Source organism: Hirundo rustica, chromosome 13 (assembly GCF_015227805.2).
Source record: "Hirundo rustica isolate bHirRus1 chromosome 13, bHirRus1.pri.v3, whole genome shotgun sequence".
In the NCBI taxonomy this organism is placed as follows: domain Eukaryota; kingdom Metazoa; phylum Chordata; class Aves; order Passeriformes; family Hirundinidae; genus Hirundo; species Hirundo rustica.
This window is the reverse complement of record NC_053462.1, coordinates 3,653,551-3,673,909: the sequence shown is the minus strand read 5'-3', so window position 1 is coordinate 3,673,909 and position 20,359 is coordinate 3,653,551. Positions and strand designations below refer to the sequence as shown.

At 42.6% G+C, this 20,359-nt stretch overlaps 2 protein-coding genes across 2 annotated transcripts; one reads left to right on the top strand and one right to left on the bottom strand.

Moving 5' to 3' along the window:
* The first annotated feature begins 385 nt into the window (after positions 1-385).
* On the top strand, positions 386-9,785 carry LACTB (lactamase beta). Its single transcript, XM_040077136.1, has 6 exons — positions 386-628; positions 1,555-1,621; positions 3,315-3,505; positions 3,844-4,189; positions 5,500-5,665; positions 6,663-9,785. Exons 1-6 carry the CDS (start codon positions 386-388, stop codon positions 7,204-7,206), a joined length of 1,557 nt encoding a protein of 518 aa, XP_039933070.1. The 3' UTR covers positions 7,207-9,785.
* Positions 9,786-10,362: 577 nt separating this feature from the next.
* On the bottom strand, positions 10,363-15,245 carry RPS27L (ribosomal protein S27 like). Its single transcript, XM_040077137.2, has 4 exons — positions 15,186-15,245; positions 14,269-14,377; positions 11,927-12,037; positions 10,363-10,858 (listed from the first exon to the last, which is right to left on the bottom strand). The coding sequence occupies exons 1-4, from the start codon at positions 15,189-15,191 to the stop codon at positions 10,830-10,832; spliced, it is 255 nt and encodes an 84-aa protein (XP_039933071.1). The 5' UTR covers positions 15,192-15,245; the 3' UTR covers positions 10,363-10,829.
* Positions 15,246-20,359: the final 5,114 nt, after the last annotated feature.

The window sequence follows — 20,359 nt, the reverse complement described above, 5'->3', positions numbered from 1 at the left end:
TTACTGAAAGAGTGATATTGGAATGGGCTAACCAGGAAGGTGCTGGGGTCTCCGACCCTGGAGGTGTCCAAGGAAAGACTGGGCGCTGCACTGGGTGCCACGGTCTAGTCGATGAGGCAGTCAGTGTTCGGTCGCAGGCTGGACTCGCTGATCCCAGAGCTCCTTTCCACCCCAATTGTTGCTGTGATCGTGTTCATCGCCCTGGCCGGCAGGTGGTGCCGAGCCCCGGGGAAGCGGAGCGAGCCCGCCCGCAGCCCGCGGTGAAGGCGGGGGAGCCGCGCCGCCGTGCGCCAGCCCCTGCCGGAGCTCCGTGAGGCGGCGGCGCTCGATGCGCTCGGGGCTCGGCCCGGCGAGGCGCTGCCTGCGGCCCGGCGCTGCCGCGGCCATGGCGGGCCTGGCGCGGGCCGTGCGGCGGGCGGCGGCTCCCGGCCGGGTCTCCGCGCCCCGCAGAGGGGGCGGCGGGGCCGGGGCGCGGCCCTGGGGCTGGGGGCTGGCGCTGGGGCTGGCTCTGGGGGTTCGGGCGGCGCCCGCGGGAGGCGAGGCTGAGAGCGGGCGGGAGGAGAAGCCGCCCCCGCGGGGTTTCGGCGCGGCCGTGGAGAGGAGCAGGGATCTGGTGCGGAGGATCAAGGTGCTGAGCGGGGACACCGCCGGAGGCTGTCGGTGCTGGCGCAGCTTAGGCCAGCTCGATACAGGGGTCTGTGGAAGTGTGGCCAAGTACGGGGAGTCTGAGAACAGGAGGGGCCTTAAAGGCTGTAGGAAAGAGAGGCAAGAGCCATACGAGGAGTGGCCGAGGGCACTTTGTTCAGCCTGGAGGGGAACCGCACTGAGGGCTGCAGCTTCCTCATGAGGGGAAGCGGAGGGGCGGGCCCTGATCTCTGTGTTCTGTCACTAGGGAATACCAGGAAATGATGTCGGGAGAAGTTTAGGTGGATATTAGGAACAGTTTTGTACTTAGAGGGTGGTCAGGCACTGAACAGGTTCCCCAGGGAAGTGGTCACGGCTCGCAGAGCCTGACAGAGCTCAAGGAGCGTTTGAGCAGCGCTCTCAGGCACAGGGTGCGGTTCTTGGAGTTCTGTGCAGGGACAGGAGTTGGCCTCTGAGATCCCTGGGGGTCACATCCAACTCCGGATATTCTGAGATTCTGTTTAAAAAGCACGTTGTAGTTACTTCGAAAATCCAGATTAAGCTTCTTTGAAATCTTGCCTGCTAGTAGGTGATGCAGTTTGCTGGTTGCATATTAACTGTGTCACGTTGTTTCTTTTGCATGTTCTCTTCACTAGTTTAATTGAATTATTAAAGCAAAAATATATACCTTGCTATTCTTGGTAGGTATGTTTTTCCTAATAGCTGAGTTAAAATGTCAGCTTTGCAAAAGCAGTTTGTACCAGTTCAACCGAACTAGTACATAACAAAATTTCAACTATAATTTGACAACAATACGCAGGTTTATTTGCAGGGGTTTTGTAGCTTTTCAGTTCAAGGGTTTGGGAGGAGTTTGTTTTTTTTTAACTGTAAAGATCCTTCTAAATGCCTTCTGTCCATTTTTTTTGGCAGGATGAAGCAGGAATCCCAGGTATATTAGTTGGAGTTTCTGTCGATGGAAAGGAAGTCTGGTCAGAAGGTTAGTATGTGGGAGTAGTAGTAGTGCATGTTGTCAAGAACTGATGAACATTTAAAAAAAATTAACAGAATCAAAAAATGAAATTAATTCAGACAAGCTAATCAGACTGGGATCTCATCTACTTGATGTCCCATCTCCAGACAGCAGTAGAAGTGGGTGCTTAGGGAATATCAAATGGCACTTGGTAAACTTCAATCATTTCCAGGAATTTGTAATTTCTTAACTTCCTGAATATGCTAGTATGTCCCAAGAGTTAGATTGGAGAACCTTTCTTCCATTAATTTTTTAGATTAGCCTTTGAGTGTACTCTGGGCATAGAGTGTAGAGTGGTCTGGTAGCGATGTATGTAGGAGATGAAGAACTGTTCTCCCCACAGGAACTTCCTTAGTAGTCAAAGGAACAACAGCTCACATTTGGTGACCCGTCTCCTGTTTGTGGGCTGAGTAAAATATAGTTTTACTGGGATTTAACAGGCATTTAATTTAACAGATTTTCCTTTTAGAAATTGCAATTGATATTTCTGGTTACAAATTTAGTTTTAAGCAGCATCTGTTAGTACTTCTCCTATCGTGTAGACATTTGGTGTTTAAAAAAAAAAAAAAAAAACACATCAAAATGTGTATCTGCTCTCAGAAACATTTTCATGAGTTTCAAAAAACCCAGTTCTGGGTTCTCCTCCCTTCTCCATGGGGGGCAAAGTAGGAACAGGTGTAAGTTGCATGTATTCTGTGACCGCAGTACTAAATCTGTTTTGCTGATGGGAACCGTGTGAGGTTTGGAAGGTGTTTTCACTGGGGGAACAGCATCTGCATTGACAAGCACCAGGCGCCTGAGTAGCAATTATATAAGAGAAAGGGTCTTGGGCAAATGGCGTGTCATGTTTTATTTCTTGTACTTTGTCAAGGTTTGAGGATTTTCCCTGAGCAGTTCAATGTTAGACTACAGTTTTATATAGACAGGCCTTTCTTGTTCTGAAAACTGCAAATATGCCATTGCTGCATTTTCTTGCTTTTATGCTGCAACATCACTTGAACTTTCTTCAAACCTGACTCAAACTGAGGACCAGTTTGCTAGCTTTTTAATTCCAGTTCTTGCTACCACACTTCAGGGTTGGTTACATAAGAAAACACTGTTACAGAGAGTGTTAAACTGTGTTTAATTGAAGTTATGCTGAGTGATGTTGAAACATAGTAACACCTCAGTTTTGTGAAACCTTACAGTTTAGGTAGCTGGTACGAATTCGTGATTTCCTCTCTCAGTTTCTGTATTGATAAAGACCCTTCACTGCTTCAGCCATTAATTCAGAACAGTAAAAGAAGTGTTTATGACTGTTGGTCAGTTCTTTTACAGTCTAGACTTTGGTCTCTTTGGGTTTTCTACACTGAATATTTGACCTTAGGGGTGTAAATTTTGGCTTAATCTTTAATCTCATTTATCATTATATTTGTTGTAGTCTTAATCAGCAACTTGGGATACCGTTGTCTAATCCAATGGGCTCTTTTTAACTGCTTCTGCCACAGTAGAATGTTATTAACTGAATTGAAGCAGGGGCTCGGATAGTCCAATGCTTCATATCCCAGTTTAGCCAGAGGAGAAATATTTTAAAGGGCCAGTAAATCTAATTCACTGCCTATAATTAATTCAGCATGTCTCTGTGCAAAGGAATCCCCAGAGTGTTTTTATTTCCTTAAAGGCTTGGGCTATGCTGACGTAGAGAACCGTGTGGTGTGCAAGCCAGAGACCATCATGCGCATCGCCAGCATCAGCAAGTGTCTTACAATGATGGCTGTTGCTAAATTGTGGGAAGAGGGGAAACTGGATTTAGATGCTCCAGTGCAGAAATATGTCCCCGAATTTCCAGAAAAGGTCTACGAGGGTGAAAAGGTATGTAATTGTTTATTGGTAAGTGTTTTTAAACATTTTTGTTCCTGTCACTACACAGCTATCTGTGCACAGGTGCCTGATCTGGACCTATTCCTACAAAACACTCATAAGCATTTAGACAAGTACTGATGTCTCCCGCTCAAAAAAGAATATTTGGATATTCACTTTTATATTAAGTGTCTAGTGTCCACATATATGCTTCTTTTTTAAATATTGTGTTTAATATGTGATATTTAAAAGGTGTTACACCACTGTCCTTTGTCGTGGTGGATTTTACTTTTTAGTGATTTAGTGTTTGTCTTTTAATGAAGAAAGTTCACATTATCCTGTCTACCTAGGTGACTATTACCACAAGAATGTTAGTTTCACACTTGAGTGGGATTCGTCACTATGAAAAAGATATTGCAAAAGTAAAAGAAGAAAAGGAAAAAGTAAACAGAGCACTTAAGCTAACAAAATCCCATCAGGACAAAGAACAAAAAGAAAAAGAAGGTAAAGGGATTGAAAAAACCGATTGTGTCAAACAGAAGAAAGAACATGATAGCCAGACAAAAAGCCGAAATTCAAAGCCTGGCAGGAACGACAAGGAGTTTGAACAGGAAGAGTATTATTTGAAGGAAAAATTTGAAAGTGTGATTGAATCACTGAAAATATTTAAAAATGATCCTTTATTCTTTAAACCAGGTGAGTTTCTATTAATGTAGACCAAAATATGCTCTTCTGGTGAGAGTTTTGTTTCAAACAATTTTACATGTAATGATGATAGCAGAGTCCAGCGAAAAGTGTTTGTGTGGGGGTTTTGGTTTGTTCTGCTTCCCTCCCTTTCTTTTTTTCTCCACATGCCCCATTAAAAGCTCATCAGAGAAGTATTTGGTCTGTTCTGCACAAACCATCTGGTCATGTAATATTTATGTATAAGACTTTTCTCCCAGGAGCTGTAATGCAGTTAGTGCTCTGAAACATTCCAGTTAGTGGATTTATAAATGCTAAAGCAAAATATAATTCTGGTAACAAATTTGTATCTACAGTGTATTTTCTACGCAGATACCAACTTGCTGTAGTCATGTTCTGGGCCTTCTAGATAGGAACCAAAAGCAAAAAAAAAATTACTGAGGCACTAAATCCGACCTAAAAAAATCTACAGAAAAAACAGAGAAACACAGAATTACTGAAGTAATTTGTTGTTGGGATTATTTAAATTAGGTCTAGAGAGGACTTTGAGGAACTTAAGGTGTAAGTTTTAAACAAGGTAGGTTAAAGTAAATTATATGCATTGCTGATAAACAGTAAATAATGTACATTGAAGGGGAGAGGGGAGGGGTAGGAAGAGGGGGAAGTTAAACACTCAAACCTTGGAGAACTCTAGGAACCACTTCAAGTATGAGATCTGTCTCAACTGTAGGCACTTTAGCAGTTGCTTAATATGTAAATGTTTCATAGAAGGAATTAGCACAAGGATGAGATTTTTTTAAAAATGAAACATTGTTTTGTAAATAAATTCTATTGTCTTAAATAATATGCATGCTTGTGTTCATACAATCTTTTGGGATATTCTAGAACTAGAAACACTGTGCTAAAAGTGATGGCTATCCGTGAAAAATGTGAGTACTGCTGTTGTTTTCCCTTCCCCAGGGTATGGACACGCAAACAAGTCACGGTAGCTGAGCATCTTTTAAGCAGTCACTTTATGGCTTGTGTCAGCTTTCCAAATGCAGACATCCTTGTTAGACCTGCTGTGGTAAATCTCATGGAAAGGATGTTAAATGTCAGCGTTGACATCTTGGCATGAAACCTGACCATAGAGATCCCTGGAAGATTTTAGTGCTGTTCTCCTAGCAGGATCTGTGTCTGCTGCAGTACAGGATTTCCTAGGCCTAAAATCAACAATGATTGATTATTAATTGCTATATATAGTTTTATTTGCACATGTGATTCCATTTAAGCATCGTGCAACTAACGTGGTGTTTTTCCCTTTCTCGCTGTGTTTCTTCAAGGTAGTCAGTTCTTGTACTCAACATATGGCTTTACTCTCTTGAGTGCTGTTGTGGAGAGAGCCTCAGGACAAAAATTTACAGATTATATGCTGAAAATGTTTCGTGATTTGGATATGCTGTCAACTGTCCTAGATGACAATGAAGCAATGATATATAACAGAGCAAGGTAAACAGGGGTGGAACTCTTTAATTTTTCCACAACTGTCACCCTTTCTATTTTAATTAAGACAGCTGAATTAAGAATGTGTGATTTTTCTTTTCCCAGACATTTGAATGAAGTGTTGTATGTTACCTCAACATTACTCATGTAGCTGGTTCCAATGCCATGGTATAGGTTCTGTAATTAACATGTAAAATTACAGAATAAGAAATAGATATTTCTTGTTCTAAGTGTGAATATGGGAGGTGAGAGGATTAATAGGGGTGACTTCAAAGTTTACTTTTGGTACACAGCTTTGCTGCTCTATTCTAAGATGCTTTGTGCTGGTGTTTAGTTTGCTTGCAAAATTTCAGAGGCTCTCTGGCTGTAGGCTCAGAGGCTCATCTGGATCATACTGATGTTTATCAACCTTGTACAGTCAAGGATTTCTAGAACATGTGTATGTTCATCCTTTTATAAGTGGAAATATGGGAGGGATCAAAGAATTGTGTGTGTTATGCAAGACTTTAATGTCCCTTGGTTTGTTGTAGAGTACGGCAACCACAATGGGGCAGTGAGGGGAAATCAGCCATAAATGGAAACTACTGTCTGAGAGCAGTCACCTAAGCCTCAGCTGTAGAATTCTTTATGTTGTTCTTTAAAGCACTTCATATCTAGTACAGGGGTTTTAAAAAAAAAAAAAATCTGTGTTGGCCGATCTGTTTATTTCTGTCACACTGCTTATTTGTATATTGTTTTTATTCTTAGTATATCCTAAGATTAAGCAGAAGGATTAGTACTTTTATTGAAGCTAAGCTTCTAACCTAAGAAGTCACCTTAATTTCTGTTTTTACATGATCATTCTGCAATAAATATATTTTTAAAATATATTTTATAAACCCCTCTAAATGTTTGTGAGAACAAGCTAGTAATACACGCTCAGTTTGCTCTTTTAAGGTAGGACAGCTTAAAATCATTGTGCATAGGATACGAGAATGACAGGCTGAATTTTCTTGACTTTTAGGTGTTACGTTTACAACAAAAAGGGACGGCTGGTGAACGCACCGTATGTGGACAACTCCTACAAGTGGGCTGGCGGTGGCTTTCTGTCATCAGTAGGTGACCTCCTGAAATTCGGAAATGCCTTGTTGTACAGTTATCAGGCCGGACAATTTAAAAACAGGAACGGCAAACTTCTTCCAGGCTACCTCAAGCCAGGCACGGTCGCAATGATGTGGACGCCGGTGCCAAAAACAGAAGTGTCGTGGGACAGGGATGGTAAATACGCCATGGCTTGGGCCGTGGTGGAGAAAAACCAACAGTACGGCTGCTGCAGACAGCAGAGACACTACGCATCCCACACCGGCGGCGCCGTGGGGGCCAGCAGCGTCCTCCTCATCCTGCCCGAAGAGCTGGACCCTGAGGCTCCGGGTGCTTGGCCAGAGGCACCCCCGAGAGGAGTAATTGTCACGATTATCTGTAATATGCAATCGGTTTCGCTCAACAGCACCGCCTTAAAGATCGCAAGGGAATTCGATAGAGAGAAACGGGCACAACACAGAGAGTAAAGGAGATGGGTGTGACTGAATTCACCGTATGGAAAAACAAAGGGAGAAGGGCGTGATTGGACTTCAAGTTCACTAAGAATATGGGAAGAAAAAGCATAAACAATTCACTTAATTAACCTCTGCTAGTGGTGCTAAACTCACGTCTAACTGGAATTCATCTCTCAGGGAAGTTCCTAACTTACAGAAAATGAGAATGTAACAGTCAAAGGTGACTTTCTGTAGTACCTGTGTAAATTATCATTATATTGGGTTATTTTTACCAACTAGTGAAACACTTGATCAAAATTTTAAAAAGTAGCTTTTTTTTTTTGCACTAAGAAGTACAAATTATTTACCTTGAATGTTAAACTTGTGAAAAATTCCACGTCTTGATTTGAGCACACAAATACATTGCTTGTTATTCTCACAGTTCTAGTCTGCCAAAATTGTTAAGTATTGCTTCTTAAAGAAAAATCGTGTCACCATTGCTTTTTGTTTTCACATACCACTTTCTTTATTTGCTTAAAAAAACAACACAACCCAAACCTTGAAGCTACCTCCAGAATGCAGATTTATACCAGAAGCAGGCTTGTGGATTAGAAGCTAGAAAAGAATGAATCTAGAGCAATGTAAGTAAAAATCGTTTTGTTATTTCGATGTCCTCTCATCCATTTTTATTGGACACAGAACGCGTGAAATCAGTTTGCTGTTCAATAAAGGTATTATTTCTAAAGTCAAATCCTCCCAAATAGCAGAATGTCCACTGCCTTTCTCTGGACATTCCAGCTCCTCAGTGTCTTTCTTGGAGTGAGGGGCCCAGAGCTGGATGTGGAACTAGAGGTGTGAGATTTTCTAATCTCCAGTTTTACAATGGGAATAAAGCAGCATCTGAAGTGAATTTTATATCTTTCCCAATGGCATGGAAAATCTCTGTCATCTCAAAGATTTACCCCCCACCTCACTTTCCCTGCAGTTACATTAGACAGTATTTCCAGGCTGAGACAAAACAGAAGCATCTTTCAGGAAAGGTTTCAATCCTTCCTGCACTGCCTAGCAGCTCTGTTTCTCTGAATTTAAGGAGCAAGATGTCTTGGATAGCAGCTAGCAGATGATAGCCCTACCTGCCTCTTTCCCAAACTAAAGCATTCATTATTATCTTCAGAGTTGTTACCTGCCCTGTGCTGCTACAGCATGCTGCCATCTCTGCTCCCACTATGCCTATGGTAATATTTATTACCCAAGACCAAGAAACTGGGAAATTGAGTATTTTGAGGGGTCAGTCTTTACATTTTTTAATTGCAGCTAGTAAGACTAGTTTAGTATACTCTTCATAATTATAATCATTACTGTACCTTAAAAATTGTTTGCTTGGGGTTTCTGGCCCACTCACTAAAATTTCACTTTTTTATTAATTGATAACGTATTGTCTTTATCTCAAGAGTATCTGATCAGTGAAAAGAACAGAGAGAATCCTTCTGAATGACCTTTCATTGGTCAGGCAATAAATTATCTCCTCTTCCCCTGAAGTCTTTGGTTTTGTCTGACAGTTCCAATATAGAAGTACCCGGGCTCTTCCCCCAGTCTTGAGCACCTATTAGCTGGGGAAACAGCAGAAGTCAGCGCTAGTTTTAGACAGGGAATGAAAATAAACACTTCTGGTTTTGTGTTGAACATCTGAATACAAATAGACCAAACACAATGTTTTAAATGCAGAAAATCCGAAAAGTAACAATTATTTTAGGATTTTCAATGTATGAGACACCTGTTTTGCAAATGGTATTTCTTATTTTTGAAAACCATTTTGCATACTTGAGAGAATACAAGTTTCACTTTCTGAGAGTTGTGTGTCTCAACCTTAGACAAAAGATTGAGAATGTAGAAGGTGGAGGTTTAATGCTTTGCTTGTTTGCATATGACCAAACATTAACAAATGTAAATATTTGAAGTATGTATGAAAATGAATAAGGGTAAAAACTAAGGCATTGCTAAAACCATGATATTAATGCCAGTGTCTCACTCCCCACATAGACTATGTTTAGCCACCTTTTTTTTTTTTTTTTTTTTTTTTTTTTTTTTTTTTTTTCCCCACACCATGTTCTTTATACTTGTTCTCCTGTAACTTAAGGCTTTAAAAAAGCCTCTGATGTTACATGTGCAGTACTGGAGATGCTTTGATGTCTACATTTCATCTTCTAGTACCTGGAACAAAATGGGTCTCTGACAGTCCCTGCTTTGGTATTAATCATGAGTTCTTATCTTTTAGGGTAGAGAAGGTAGAGATAGGAGAGATTAGAAATCATTCTTAGCATTCAGGTCACAATTAATATTACTACTTTGATCTTTGTTCTAAAACCAGTGATTGATGGGCTGGCATTGTATGTGGGAAACTGTCTGGGCAATTAAGAGCAGCCTTCATGATAAAAAACTTACTTGTGAATGAACCTTTGTTGTGAGTGGCACTGACATAAACCCCTACTCTTCTTAGAAGGCATGTGGATTCCACTGGTACACCTGTCTGTATCAAACACCTCCTTCTGCATATGGCAATTACATGTTTGCTCTTTGAAATAACAGAAATAAAACTTACCTTGCAAATGCAACTGATTGTAGAATCAGGTTTTTTGGTTTATTTTAATGACTAGACATATATGTGTTTTCCAAGTCACAAAAAGAATACTAGTTCATTAGAAAATCCCAACATTAATTAACTCACCAAGACACCTGATACTTTTAAAGAGATGTTGATACATAACTTGAGTTATTATTTAGTAAAACGAGATATATGTAAGATTTTGTTTGAGTATTTTCTCATGGCTAAAAACAAAATCCATTTTTACCAGCCATTTAGAAAGGCATGGCTTTCAAAAATTAATGAAACCTTATTGCAAGAAGGCAATTATTTAATGACAATATTTAATACTAATGATATGCATGGCTTTGCTGTACTAGTGCCTAGGTACCATTCACAGCTCTGAGTGTAGTTCCATGCCTTACAACTGCTTATATGCCAGTTGCCTTCTCTATACTGAATATTTTCAGTGCTTTGCAAAGGACTACTTTTTTTTTTTTTTTTTCTTTTTTTAATAGAAATCTCAGTTTAGAATACCAAGTGCAGTCTTGAGATCAAATTAGCAGAAGGAAAAGTCCAAGCATTCCAGAGAAACAGCTGAACATAGGTGAGTAACTTCACATTTTTATTTATCACCATATTACCCAAGATGGGGAAGGGACTACAGCGACACTGAAAGCAAAAGAGCCATTTTAAATCTTATCTAGCTTTTGCAACCCTTGCAGTTACAGTAGCTGCAGTAATAAAATACACAAAATGCATTCTTAAAGCAGTTTCTGTGTCACTGTATGCATTACACTGCTGTAGTTTATGATTAGCAAGGGGAAGGATGCAGGAAGCCCAAGGTTTCTAGTGTTTAAACATAAAATTATAAAAATAGAACTTAGCTGTCTGCAAACTTACAGGAAAAACTTGCACTTCAGATCATTTATTAAAAAAGAGATTCCAGCAGATTAGTCAGCGGTAGCATGTAATTTGTACAAAATCAACCATAATTACATTGTTGTTGTAACAGGCATTTTTAAACTGGTAAGGCTTTCAGGAACACAGATCCAAAACTCACATGCTGAACTGTTCAGTGTTGCTTTCTTCTAAATGAACAGCCTGCAAAGAAATCACGTGAGTAGAGATATGAATAGTCCTTTAAATTGTTAGACTGCCTTGGAAAACTGTCCATCCAATGTAAGCAGAAAAATGCATGGATTAAATTTAAATTTCATGTATCAGAAGAGGTAAAGATTTAGCACTGTAAGCCTTCTCTGGCTCAACCTGAACAACATGACTGTCATGCAATTCATCTTAAAATAAGATTAAGGTGTACTATTTCTTTCCTTCCAGATGCCTTTTAAAATGTCAGTCTACTCTTCCATCCCCTAGTGATCCAAACCCCAAACGGGAACAGCTGTGTGTGTGTTGTTATCATTTCAACTGCTCAACATCCTCACTTCAGGTATTCACATTTACTACCCCTGTGTAGCAGCACATTATATAAGCACTGCTACATGTCGTTTGTATACATGTTTACTTTTTGCCCTTTAAGTGATAAATTAATAAAATCTGGATTAATTTTCATGTTTTTTTTAAATCCTGAAGTGTTTCCAGTGCTTTTCATATACCCCAGACATTGGGCTGCACTCAGAGAGATCGGTGTTATACCAGTTATCTGTATATACATTATCGGTGCTTATTTGTTCCCTTATAATTTATATGAAACCAATTTTCTTTGAGCCAGGGAACTGCTTTACAATAGGGCTGTTTAAAAACAAGCAGGCAAGCCATTAGCAACTAGCAATGGCACAGAATTACTTTAGCCTGCCAAAAGTACCCTACTCCTTTGATGGTGCTTTTTAACACTCTAAACATAGCCCAGAGTTAAACAGCAGCATTCATTACATAAGCTGAAGGGAATGACGAGTCGCCGAAAATGAAGTGTGTTTGATGACTATGTAGGTGTTTAGCTGCCTGGCATATCTGTACAGCCATTTAAAAACAAAGAATCTGAAGGAAAAAATCCAAATTCTGGGCCTATTAACAATGTTTCTACTGGCCAACTCCAAGCAATTTGCTTAAAGTGTTTAAGTATCAGTTTCCAAAATCAAAGCTAAAACCTTTGCAGGCCGTAAAATGCATTTCTCTAAGTGGCATATTCCGGTTGTGTAATGTTGCCCTTACCTTCTGTGAGCCTGGCTTTGCCCCCAGTTGGCTGACACAGGACAGTTGAGCACCCTACACACAGAACTACTGTTTGAGCATGGCTGAAGACAGTGGTGATCTTGTAGCATCCTGAAAAACACCATTATCAAACTTTCCACTGGGTATTTCCAACACCATTTTTTTAATGTGTTAATTGAATCAGGAACTCTAAATACACTTGTTCAAAATGCATCTATGTTTCATTACACAACACACCAAGGCAAACAAAGCAAACCATTGCCGTGTTCTGGAGTGCTTGCCTTTACTTACATGCACAGGAAAGCAAGTTAGGAAACAGAAACTGCAATGACTCCCATATGAAAATCAACAGACCCTGCTGGCTGACAAGCCCTGATTTGCCTATCACATCTCCTGCAAAGAAGTTCAGCAGTTCTAGATTAGGCTTCTCTGCTGAACAGAAGAACCCATGGAGCTGGACAAATATTTAACTTGTAACAGTTGAACACTGCTGGTGACAAAGTCTGGCAGCTGGGAATGTAAATACTGCTGTTCCAATCTGTGTTTGCTTTCTGTTTAATAATTGGTACATGTAAGGCTTGGTTGCATTCTAGAAAACTAACATAATATTTAAATGGAAAGACATGCACAGAATAACTTCACTAATTCCCTATGCAATGCTTTTGTCTACAACTTATAAATTCTGTAACTTAAGAAAGAATGTAACCACTCATACATGGCTTAAAAATGGGATTTTCACTGCTTTTCAATTTTTTCCCCTGAAAAGTATTTTTAATTAGCCAAAGGTACTTTTGGAGGGAGAAAACCTGTAAAGGATTTTATCTGGATGAGGATATACAAAATAACTAGGTAAAGGTGAGCAGAGATTGCATTTTCAGCACATGCGGATCAGAAAGCTAAGACAGAATATATGTTGTGAGGAGGGTCCTCTGACAAAAGATCTGCTTGGTAGGGGGAAGTACTATTAGACAGAATAGCAGATCTCTGTTTAAATCACAAAAAGTAACTGTACAAGTCTTTGTTTGTGAAAAGCTGCTAACAGCTAAAATTTAATCCCAGCAAAATTTGGTTTTCCACTATTGAATGTGAACTTCCAGGTTGATGAGTTTTTAACATTTGTGGGTTTGCTGGGCAGGGAAAGGAGCCCAACCCATTTGAGTATCTAGGTAGGAACTGACCCAGGGACACATAAGGTCCTCTGCTATCTTCAGTGCCTTGTGCATAGGATTCTATCATTATTGAAGCTCTCCTGCTTTGCTCTATGTATCCCTCAAACACAAGAAACAATTAACCCAACAATAATGAAGATAACCAATGACCTATGGGCCTGTGTTGACACTAACTATCATAGTGTATGCATTCATGTAGACTGGTTTGAAGAAAGTGTAAAAAACCCCAGAGGCTTAGCCTTCAAGCCTGTATTTGTTTAAAAGCAACCACAGTTTACTTTCAAGCTGTTTAATTAATCTACCTCACTTTCAGATGGAATACAATGTCTCAAAGCTTCTTAGGCTACTAAGAAAGAGTAAGAACTGGAGTACATCAACAATTGCTTGTTTCTACATCAGGAAGATCACTATTGTAAGTGTTTTCTTACTGCTAGAATCTTCTGCTGCTGCAGCAGTTACCACACTGGGCAATATGGATGTAACTGTGCTGAATGAAAAAGCTGTTCACTGGTAGAGCACATTCCTGTAATGGTTCTAGAAAATCCCATGGTCTAGTTTATAAAAGAGAAGTTGATTATACAGATGTCTCTGAGCCAAAGTAATGAAGATCTGTGAAAAGTGGACATAGGCAACATCTTATAACCCTTGTATATGAGCTAGATGGCAGCTTAGTTCTTAACAGCAACATGAAAAAAGGCAGTTGTGTATGTTTTACTTTCCATGTATATGTGCAATATCCCTGCATATATCCTTGTCTTCCAGTTGCTCTTCCAGAACTAACTTACAGAAGGAGGAAAATGTGGGTTTCTGTTTGAAACTTGTGTTATAGATGCTTTAAGGCGTCCATTTAATTGTGCTTGTTATACATGCAAATCTGGAGGGTTGGGTTTTTCCCTACTTGCAAGGGTTTTATAAAGGAAAAAACCCAACTAAAGAAGCCCTCATGCCAGAACTTCCAGAAAAGTCTGGGTTTTGTTTACGTTAACTTTATCCAAAGCTGGAAAACAGTTTTATTGTTAAAAAACCCAAAGCAATATACAGACCCTATTCTCTACAGAACAGATAAACCAAACTCAGCTAAAAAAACCCAAAAAAACCCCGTTATATGAAGACGAACAGTGTACAAAATTAGTTTTGTTCCTTCCGTAACGTATGAACATTTCAAATATTTACCTGGGCATTTTACATCCATAAAGTAGGAGTTTGGGCTCTGCACAAGACGTTTCTTTTTGTGCTTTCTCTTCTCATCCTCTAACGAGGGATGCACTAGGTCTTTGGCCAGCTGGGTGGGGCGAGAGGAAAACCGCACCGCGCGTTACGCGGCCACATGGGAGCCGGGCTGGCGGCCGGGGCTGCCCCGAGCGCGGCCACAGCCAGGCTGCGGGGCCGGGCACAGCCAGGCTGCAGGAACGGGGGGCCGGGCACAGCCAGGCTGCAGGAACGGGGGGCCGGGCACCGCCAGGCTGCAGGAACGGGGGGCCGGGCACAGCCAGGCTGCAGGAACGGGGGGCCGGGCACCGCCAGGCTGCAGGAACGGGGGGCCGAGCACCGCCAGGCTGCAGGAACGGGGGGCCGGGCACCGCCAGGCTGCAGGAACGGGGGGCCGGGCACCGCCAGGCTGCAGGAACGGGGGGCCGGGCACCGCCAGGCTGCAGGAACGGGGGGCCGGGCACCGCCAGGCTGCGGGGCAGGGCACAGCCAGGCTGCAGGAACGGGGGGCCGGCCACAGCCAGGCTGCAGGATCAGGTCCCGCCGGGCTGCAGGATCAGGCACAGCCAGACTGCAGGGCCGGGGGGCTGGGTCCCGCCAGGCTGCAAGGCCGGGGGGCAGGGCACAGCCAGACTGCAGGGCCGGGGGGCCGGGCACCTCCAGGCTGCAGGGCCGGGGGCCGGGCACCGCCAGCGCCTTCACGGCCGCCTGCGGCTGCCGGGGGCCGGGAACAGCGGGGAGCCCGAAGGGCCGCAGCTGCGGCCGGAGACCCAGGACGGTCGCGTCCGCTCCGCTCCGTTACCCCCCGCCCCCCGAGGTCCCCGCGGTGCCCGCCGACCGGCGGCACCGGGCACGGCCGTAGCAGACCGTAAACAACTCACAGGCATCTCCGCCGCCGGGCCGCCCCTGCTGCGCGCTCCCGCGCCGCGCTGCCCGAGCCGCGCCTGCGCAGGGGGCGGGACCGTGCCCGCTGCACAACAGCTGCACGTGTGCCTCCGACACTGCCACGGCTGCCTCGCTCCGGTTATAAATGCCGCTTAGACGTGCATGCACTCCACGCTAGGTGCTGACTAAATCATCACTCGTGTGGCATTCTATGGAATCATAGATCATCCGGGTAGGGTCACCTAGAGCCGGTGACACAGGAGCGTGTCCAGGTGAGTTTGGAATGTCTCCAGAGAAGGAGACTCCACAATCTCCCTGGGAAGTTCTTCCAGCGCTCTGCCACCCTCCACATAAGTCCTTCTTCATGCTGAGAGGAAACCTTTTGTGGTTTAGTTTATGGCTATTGCTCCTCGTCCCATCGCTGGGCCCCACTGACAGAAGTCAGGCACGATCCTCTTAGCTTTTGCCTTGAAGATATTTATGTGCGTTAATTAGATCCCCTCTCAGTCTTCTCTTCTCTGGTCTAAACTGGCCCAGCTCTCGCTGTCTTTCCTCATAAGACAGGTGCTCCAGACCCCTAATCATCTTTGTGGGCCTCTGCAGGACCCTCTCCCTGTCTTGTCCCGAGGAACCCAGAACTGAACATAGGTACGTTGTTCCACAATGATACATTGCAAGTTGCACCTGTGAGCATACTCTTACAGTTTCCCACCCCAATCAAAAAGAAAAAGGCAGAAGAATTTCTGTTAGTTATCATTCATGTGCCAAAATCAATTTAGAGTTCTTGTAAGACATAAAAATATTGCAGAGAATGGATTTTTTTTTAAAAAAAAAGGTGGGTTTTTGTGTTTTTGTTTTTTTATTTTAGTAAGAGGCTAAGTGCTTTTTCCATAAGTCAGTGATCACAAATGTAATCTGCAAAATCACGTGTATTTATCCTGGAACACTTAAAAGTGTAGTTCAATCGAAATCCTCCTGGTGGCACAACAGACCTTACAAAAATGACTTGGTTTGAAGTATTCCCAGAAGTCCAACGGGAGGTTTGAAGTATTCCCAGAAGTCCAACGGGAACAGGTCAGGACACTGAGGGAACTGATGCATTTAGCAAAAAAATTTTTGAAAAGTTTTCCATGAGCACAAGTGAGGATGTAATTTTTCAGAAACATGTCATTCTCACAACAATATTCTCAAGGCTGGGGTTGGTCTCTCCAGTGCTGACACTATAACAACTTCCAAAATACTTTCCACCCCAAACGCTTACATTATTCTGCCAGAATAGCCCCATGTGTTGTAGTGCTCCAAACCATTATATTTGTTTTCCTCTTCTCACTGTCACAGCCTTGTAACACCGTAATGCTGTGTTAGCATTTTCTCCTTGTGCGCTGGGTGGTGATGACACACTGAGAGAGGTATTTTGGAAGTATTTCTTGTTGTATCATGGGGAATTTAATAGGAAGGGCTCTGACTCATACTTTCCTCTGCATGCTGTCCTGTGAAGCTGAGAACATAAACCAGTTACCAGCACAGAGTCAGTTCTAGTCTCTTAGCTGTTCCTGCTACCTTCCTGTCCTTTTCAAATGCATGTTATTTATGTGCAAGCAGAATGGAAAGAGGATAATTGCTTAGAGGGTTTTGATTTAGTATCTGAAAGAGAACTATGTTTTTCTGTGTTAAATAAAATACCTTCACCATGTATAAACCACCACTTAACAATAAAATAGAACTTTTGAAGTGCCACCCTTCTTCCTTCTAGCTTTCCCTTAGAGGTCTTTCCTGGAAAGGGCCTCTGGTGCCTGAGGAAGACTTTGGAGTCATTAGAAATTGGCTTTGGTGGAAGGAAGGGCACACAGGATGATCTGAAAACAGGATGTGTTTTGGACACATTCCTCTGGTTCTCTATTTTGGTTTTGCTTGTAGATTCATTTCCTTTTTGTAACAGCTTATAGTTCAGTGACCTGCTGTATGAGTCAATTCTGATGCATTACCTTTAATCTTACAATTGAAGCTTTTTATAAAGTGTAGTCTTTAGAAAACAGAAATGCAGAAAGGAGAGAAATGCTGTCAGTACAAGAGTGGCTTGGCCTACTGAGACACAGACAGATTCAGGTCTAAGGAAACAACTTCCTCCTTCCAGCCTTCTCCCAGCAAGCAAGGACTGTGATCGCATTTTAGAGAAAAAACAAAAAACTTGATCTGTTTGCTAGAATGACAACAGAAAAATTCCAAAAGCTGATCTGGAAATGTTTGCAAGCAACATAATGACAGTGGGGATTTTTCCTGCATTGTGAATGTCAGGCTGATGTGTTCGAAAGCTGAGTCTCTGCACCACTGCACTGTGGTGAGCTCCTGCTGGGCTGGGACAGCCTACAAGCCCTCACTGTGATGAGCACCTGCTGCCCCTGGTACTGCTTCTTCCTGCTCCATTTGTGGTCTTCTGCACCTGAACTTGGGTAGCTCCTTAGGATTTGCTATCTGACTCTATCTGCTGGCTTTTAGGACATTTTACTTGTATAACCTTGTAGAACCTTGTATAACCTGCCTATGGTCACTGACAAAGTGTGTAGTGACTGATTTTAAAAACACAAATTCACCCTACTAATGCTTACAGGTTGTCTAGAATACTAAAATGGGGGTGGGTGTCTGTAATACTATTGTGAAGAGCATTTAGATTTCTTTTTGCCAAGCACTTTTAAGCTTCATTCCAAATAAGTTCACTTCAAGTGGTATGTTTGATCCAGAAGGAGGCTTGTCTGTGGTCTTGCCTATACTGCAGAATAAGTTTTACTTGATTGTAAACTAATGGTGTAAACTGTGGCATGTAATAATTTGGTTTAAATATGCTTGTGCTCAGATAGTTTAGATTAGAAGAAAGTCCACTTTTAGCACTACTGTAATAGCAAACTTTGAAATTAGTGGATTTTACATATAAGAATCTTAGAGTGTTTTTTCCTTCTGGAACTGAACTGTACATACTTTGTGTCATTTTTTTTCCCCAATAATGGATTCATTTGACCTTGTCTATATAAAGTTCTGCAGTATATCCACGTGGAAAATCTACACATTTAGATAACTAAAATAAAGGAGAGTACTGTTCTTTGTACATTAAACCAATGCATTGATCTTAAAACTAGGAGTTAAAAGCAGGACATATCAACCTAACAAATGTGGTGAGACAAAATGTAGAATGGGCATAGAAGTATCTACCTTCAGTGAAAGACTTATTTATTGGAAACAGGAAATAAGTGACTCTTTTAAAAGGAGTGTCACATGATGGTCATCCACAGTAATGAATTCCAGAGGCACCTGCCAAAGTCAGAGTTGTTAGAGATATGCATTGAAAATATTATTATATTGGGTAGCAGAGTTCAAAAGCTAAGGAGCAAAGCTCATGTTAATGACTTGTGGTTAGGTGGCATTCAGGGCAGAACTGCCTCATAAGATTATTGTTTGTAGAACTTGGACCAGTTGATTCCAGATAGTGCCAAAACAACAGGATCTTAGTTCTACCAACATGTTTTAAACTCTTGTTTTTATAAACCTTGTACTTAAGCAATTAAGATGCAGAATTTTCTATAATTTTGTGTGCATTGAGCAGAAGAGCTTCATTGAAAACAGATTTTCACACAGTTGTCTTTTTACCTAACTAGTCTCACCTTTGAACTAAAGGCGGGGGGGAAAGGATCTTTGAAAGCTAGAAGTAAGGATGTCTATCATTTGAGAAATTAAAAATGGGTGTGGGAGTGAAGCAGCAATATAATCTGTTCTTTTTTTCTCTAAAATGTAGGTGTTGGTAAACAAGTGTTTTCTGGCTTTTTTAATGTGTATGTAAAGATTTCTGAACTTAATGCATATAAGTAGAGGTAGTCATTACATTTTGCTGTTCCTATTAGCTCCTTCCTTAAACTGAGGGCTTTAACAGCTGCACTTTACCTACACCCCAGTGACTAATGGAATTCTGCCATCCCTTGATTAGGAGTCACCTGTTCATTGGATGAGCTGGAGCCATGGTACTGATCTCCTTTTATGACCTGATGATCTGCCTAGTGCGTGAGGCAAAGGCTGTGCCTGGACTTCGGTGAGGCCTTTGGCGCTGCCTCCCACCGCAGTCTCCTGGAGAAGCTGGCAGCCCGTGGCTGGGACAGGTGCACTCCTTGCTGGGTTAGGAAATGGCTGCATGTCTGGGCCCAGAGCATAGAGGTGAACGGTGCCACATCCAGTTGGGATCAGTCGCCAGTGGTGTTTCCCAGGGATGAGCACTGGGCTCAGTCCTTTTTGAGGTCTTTTTTGATGATCTGGATGACAGGATTGTGGGCACCCTTAGGAAGTTCATGGATGACGTGAAGTTGGATGGGAGTGTGGATCTGCTGGAGGACAAAAAGTCTCTGCAGAGGGATCAGGACAGGCTGGATCTAGATGCCAAGGCCAACTGTATGAGGTTGAACAAGGCCAAGTGCTGGGTCCTGTCCTCGGGTCACAACAATCCCCTGCAGCACCACAGGCTGGGGCAGAGGGGCTGGAAAACTGCCCAGCAGAAAAGAACCTGGGAGTGCTGGTTGACAGTGACTCAAGGTGAGCCCAGGTGTGCCCAGGTGGGCAAAAAGGCCAATGGCACCTGGGCTGTACCAGCAAGGGTGTGTCCAGCAGGACCAGGGCAGTGACCATCCCCTGTGCTGGGGGGCACGTCCAGTGGGCTCCTCAACTCAGGAAAGACATTGAGGTGCTGGAGTGGGTCCAAAGAAGAACAACAGAGCTGGGATGGGTCTGGAACACAATGAGGAACAGGTGAGGGAGCCGGGGGCGTTTAGCCTGAAGAGAAGGAGGCTCAGGGGTGAAGTTCTCACTCTACAACCACTGAAAGGAGGGTGTAGTCAGATGGGGATCAGCCTCTTCTCCCAGGGAACAAGTGACAGGATGAGAGGACATGGCCTCAAGCTGCTCCAGGGCAGGTTTAGGCTGGACATTGGGAAGAATTTCTTCACAGAAACAGTGATTAGACATTGGAATGGGCTGCCCAGGGAGGTGACAGCGTCATTATCCCTGGAAGTGTTCAGGAAAGGACTAGAGATGGCACTTTGTGCTCTGGCTTAGTTGACAAGGTGGTGTTTGGTCAAAGGTTGGGTTTAATGATCTCAGAGCTCTTTCCAAACCTTAATGATTCTGTGATTCTGTT

Bases quoted from the DNA above. Each gene is read 5' to 3' on its own strand.
- RPS27L (XM_040077137.2), bottom strand. The intron at 12,038-14,268 runs GTAAATATTTGA...GGTGTTTTTCAG, and splicing joins TATGGATGTAAAATGCCCAG to GATGCTACAAGATCACCACT. The intron at 10,859-11,926 runs GTAAGGGCAACA...ATTTCTTTGCAG, and splicing joins CAAAGCCAGGCTCACAGAAG to GCTGTTCATTTAGAAGAAAG.
- LACTB (XM_040077136.1), top strand. From the start codon at position 386: ATGGCGGGCCTGGCGCGGGCCGTGCGGCGGGCGGCGGCTCCCGGCCGG. The intron at 629-1,554 runs GTGCTGAGCGGG...TTTTTTTGGCAG, and splicing joins ATCTGGTGCGGAGGATCAAG to GATGAAGCAGGAATCCCAGG. The intron at 1,622-3,314 runs GTTAGTATGTGG...ATTTCCTTAAAG, and splicing joins AAAGGAAGTCTGGTCAGAAG to GCTTGGGCTATGCTGACGTA.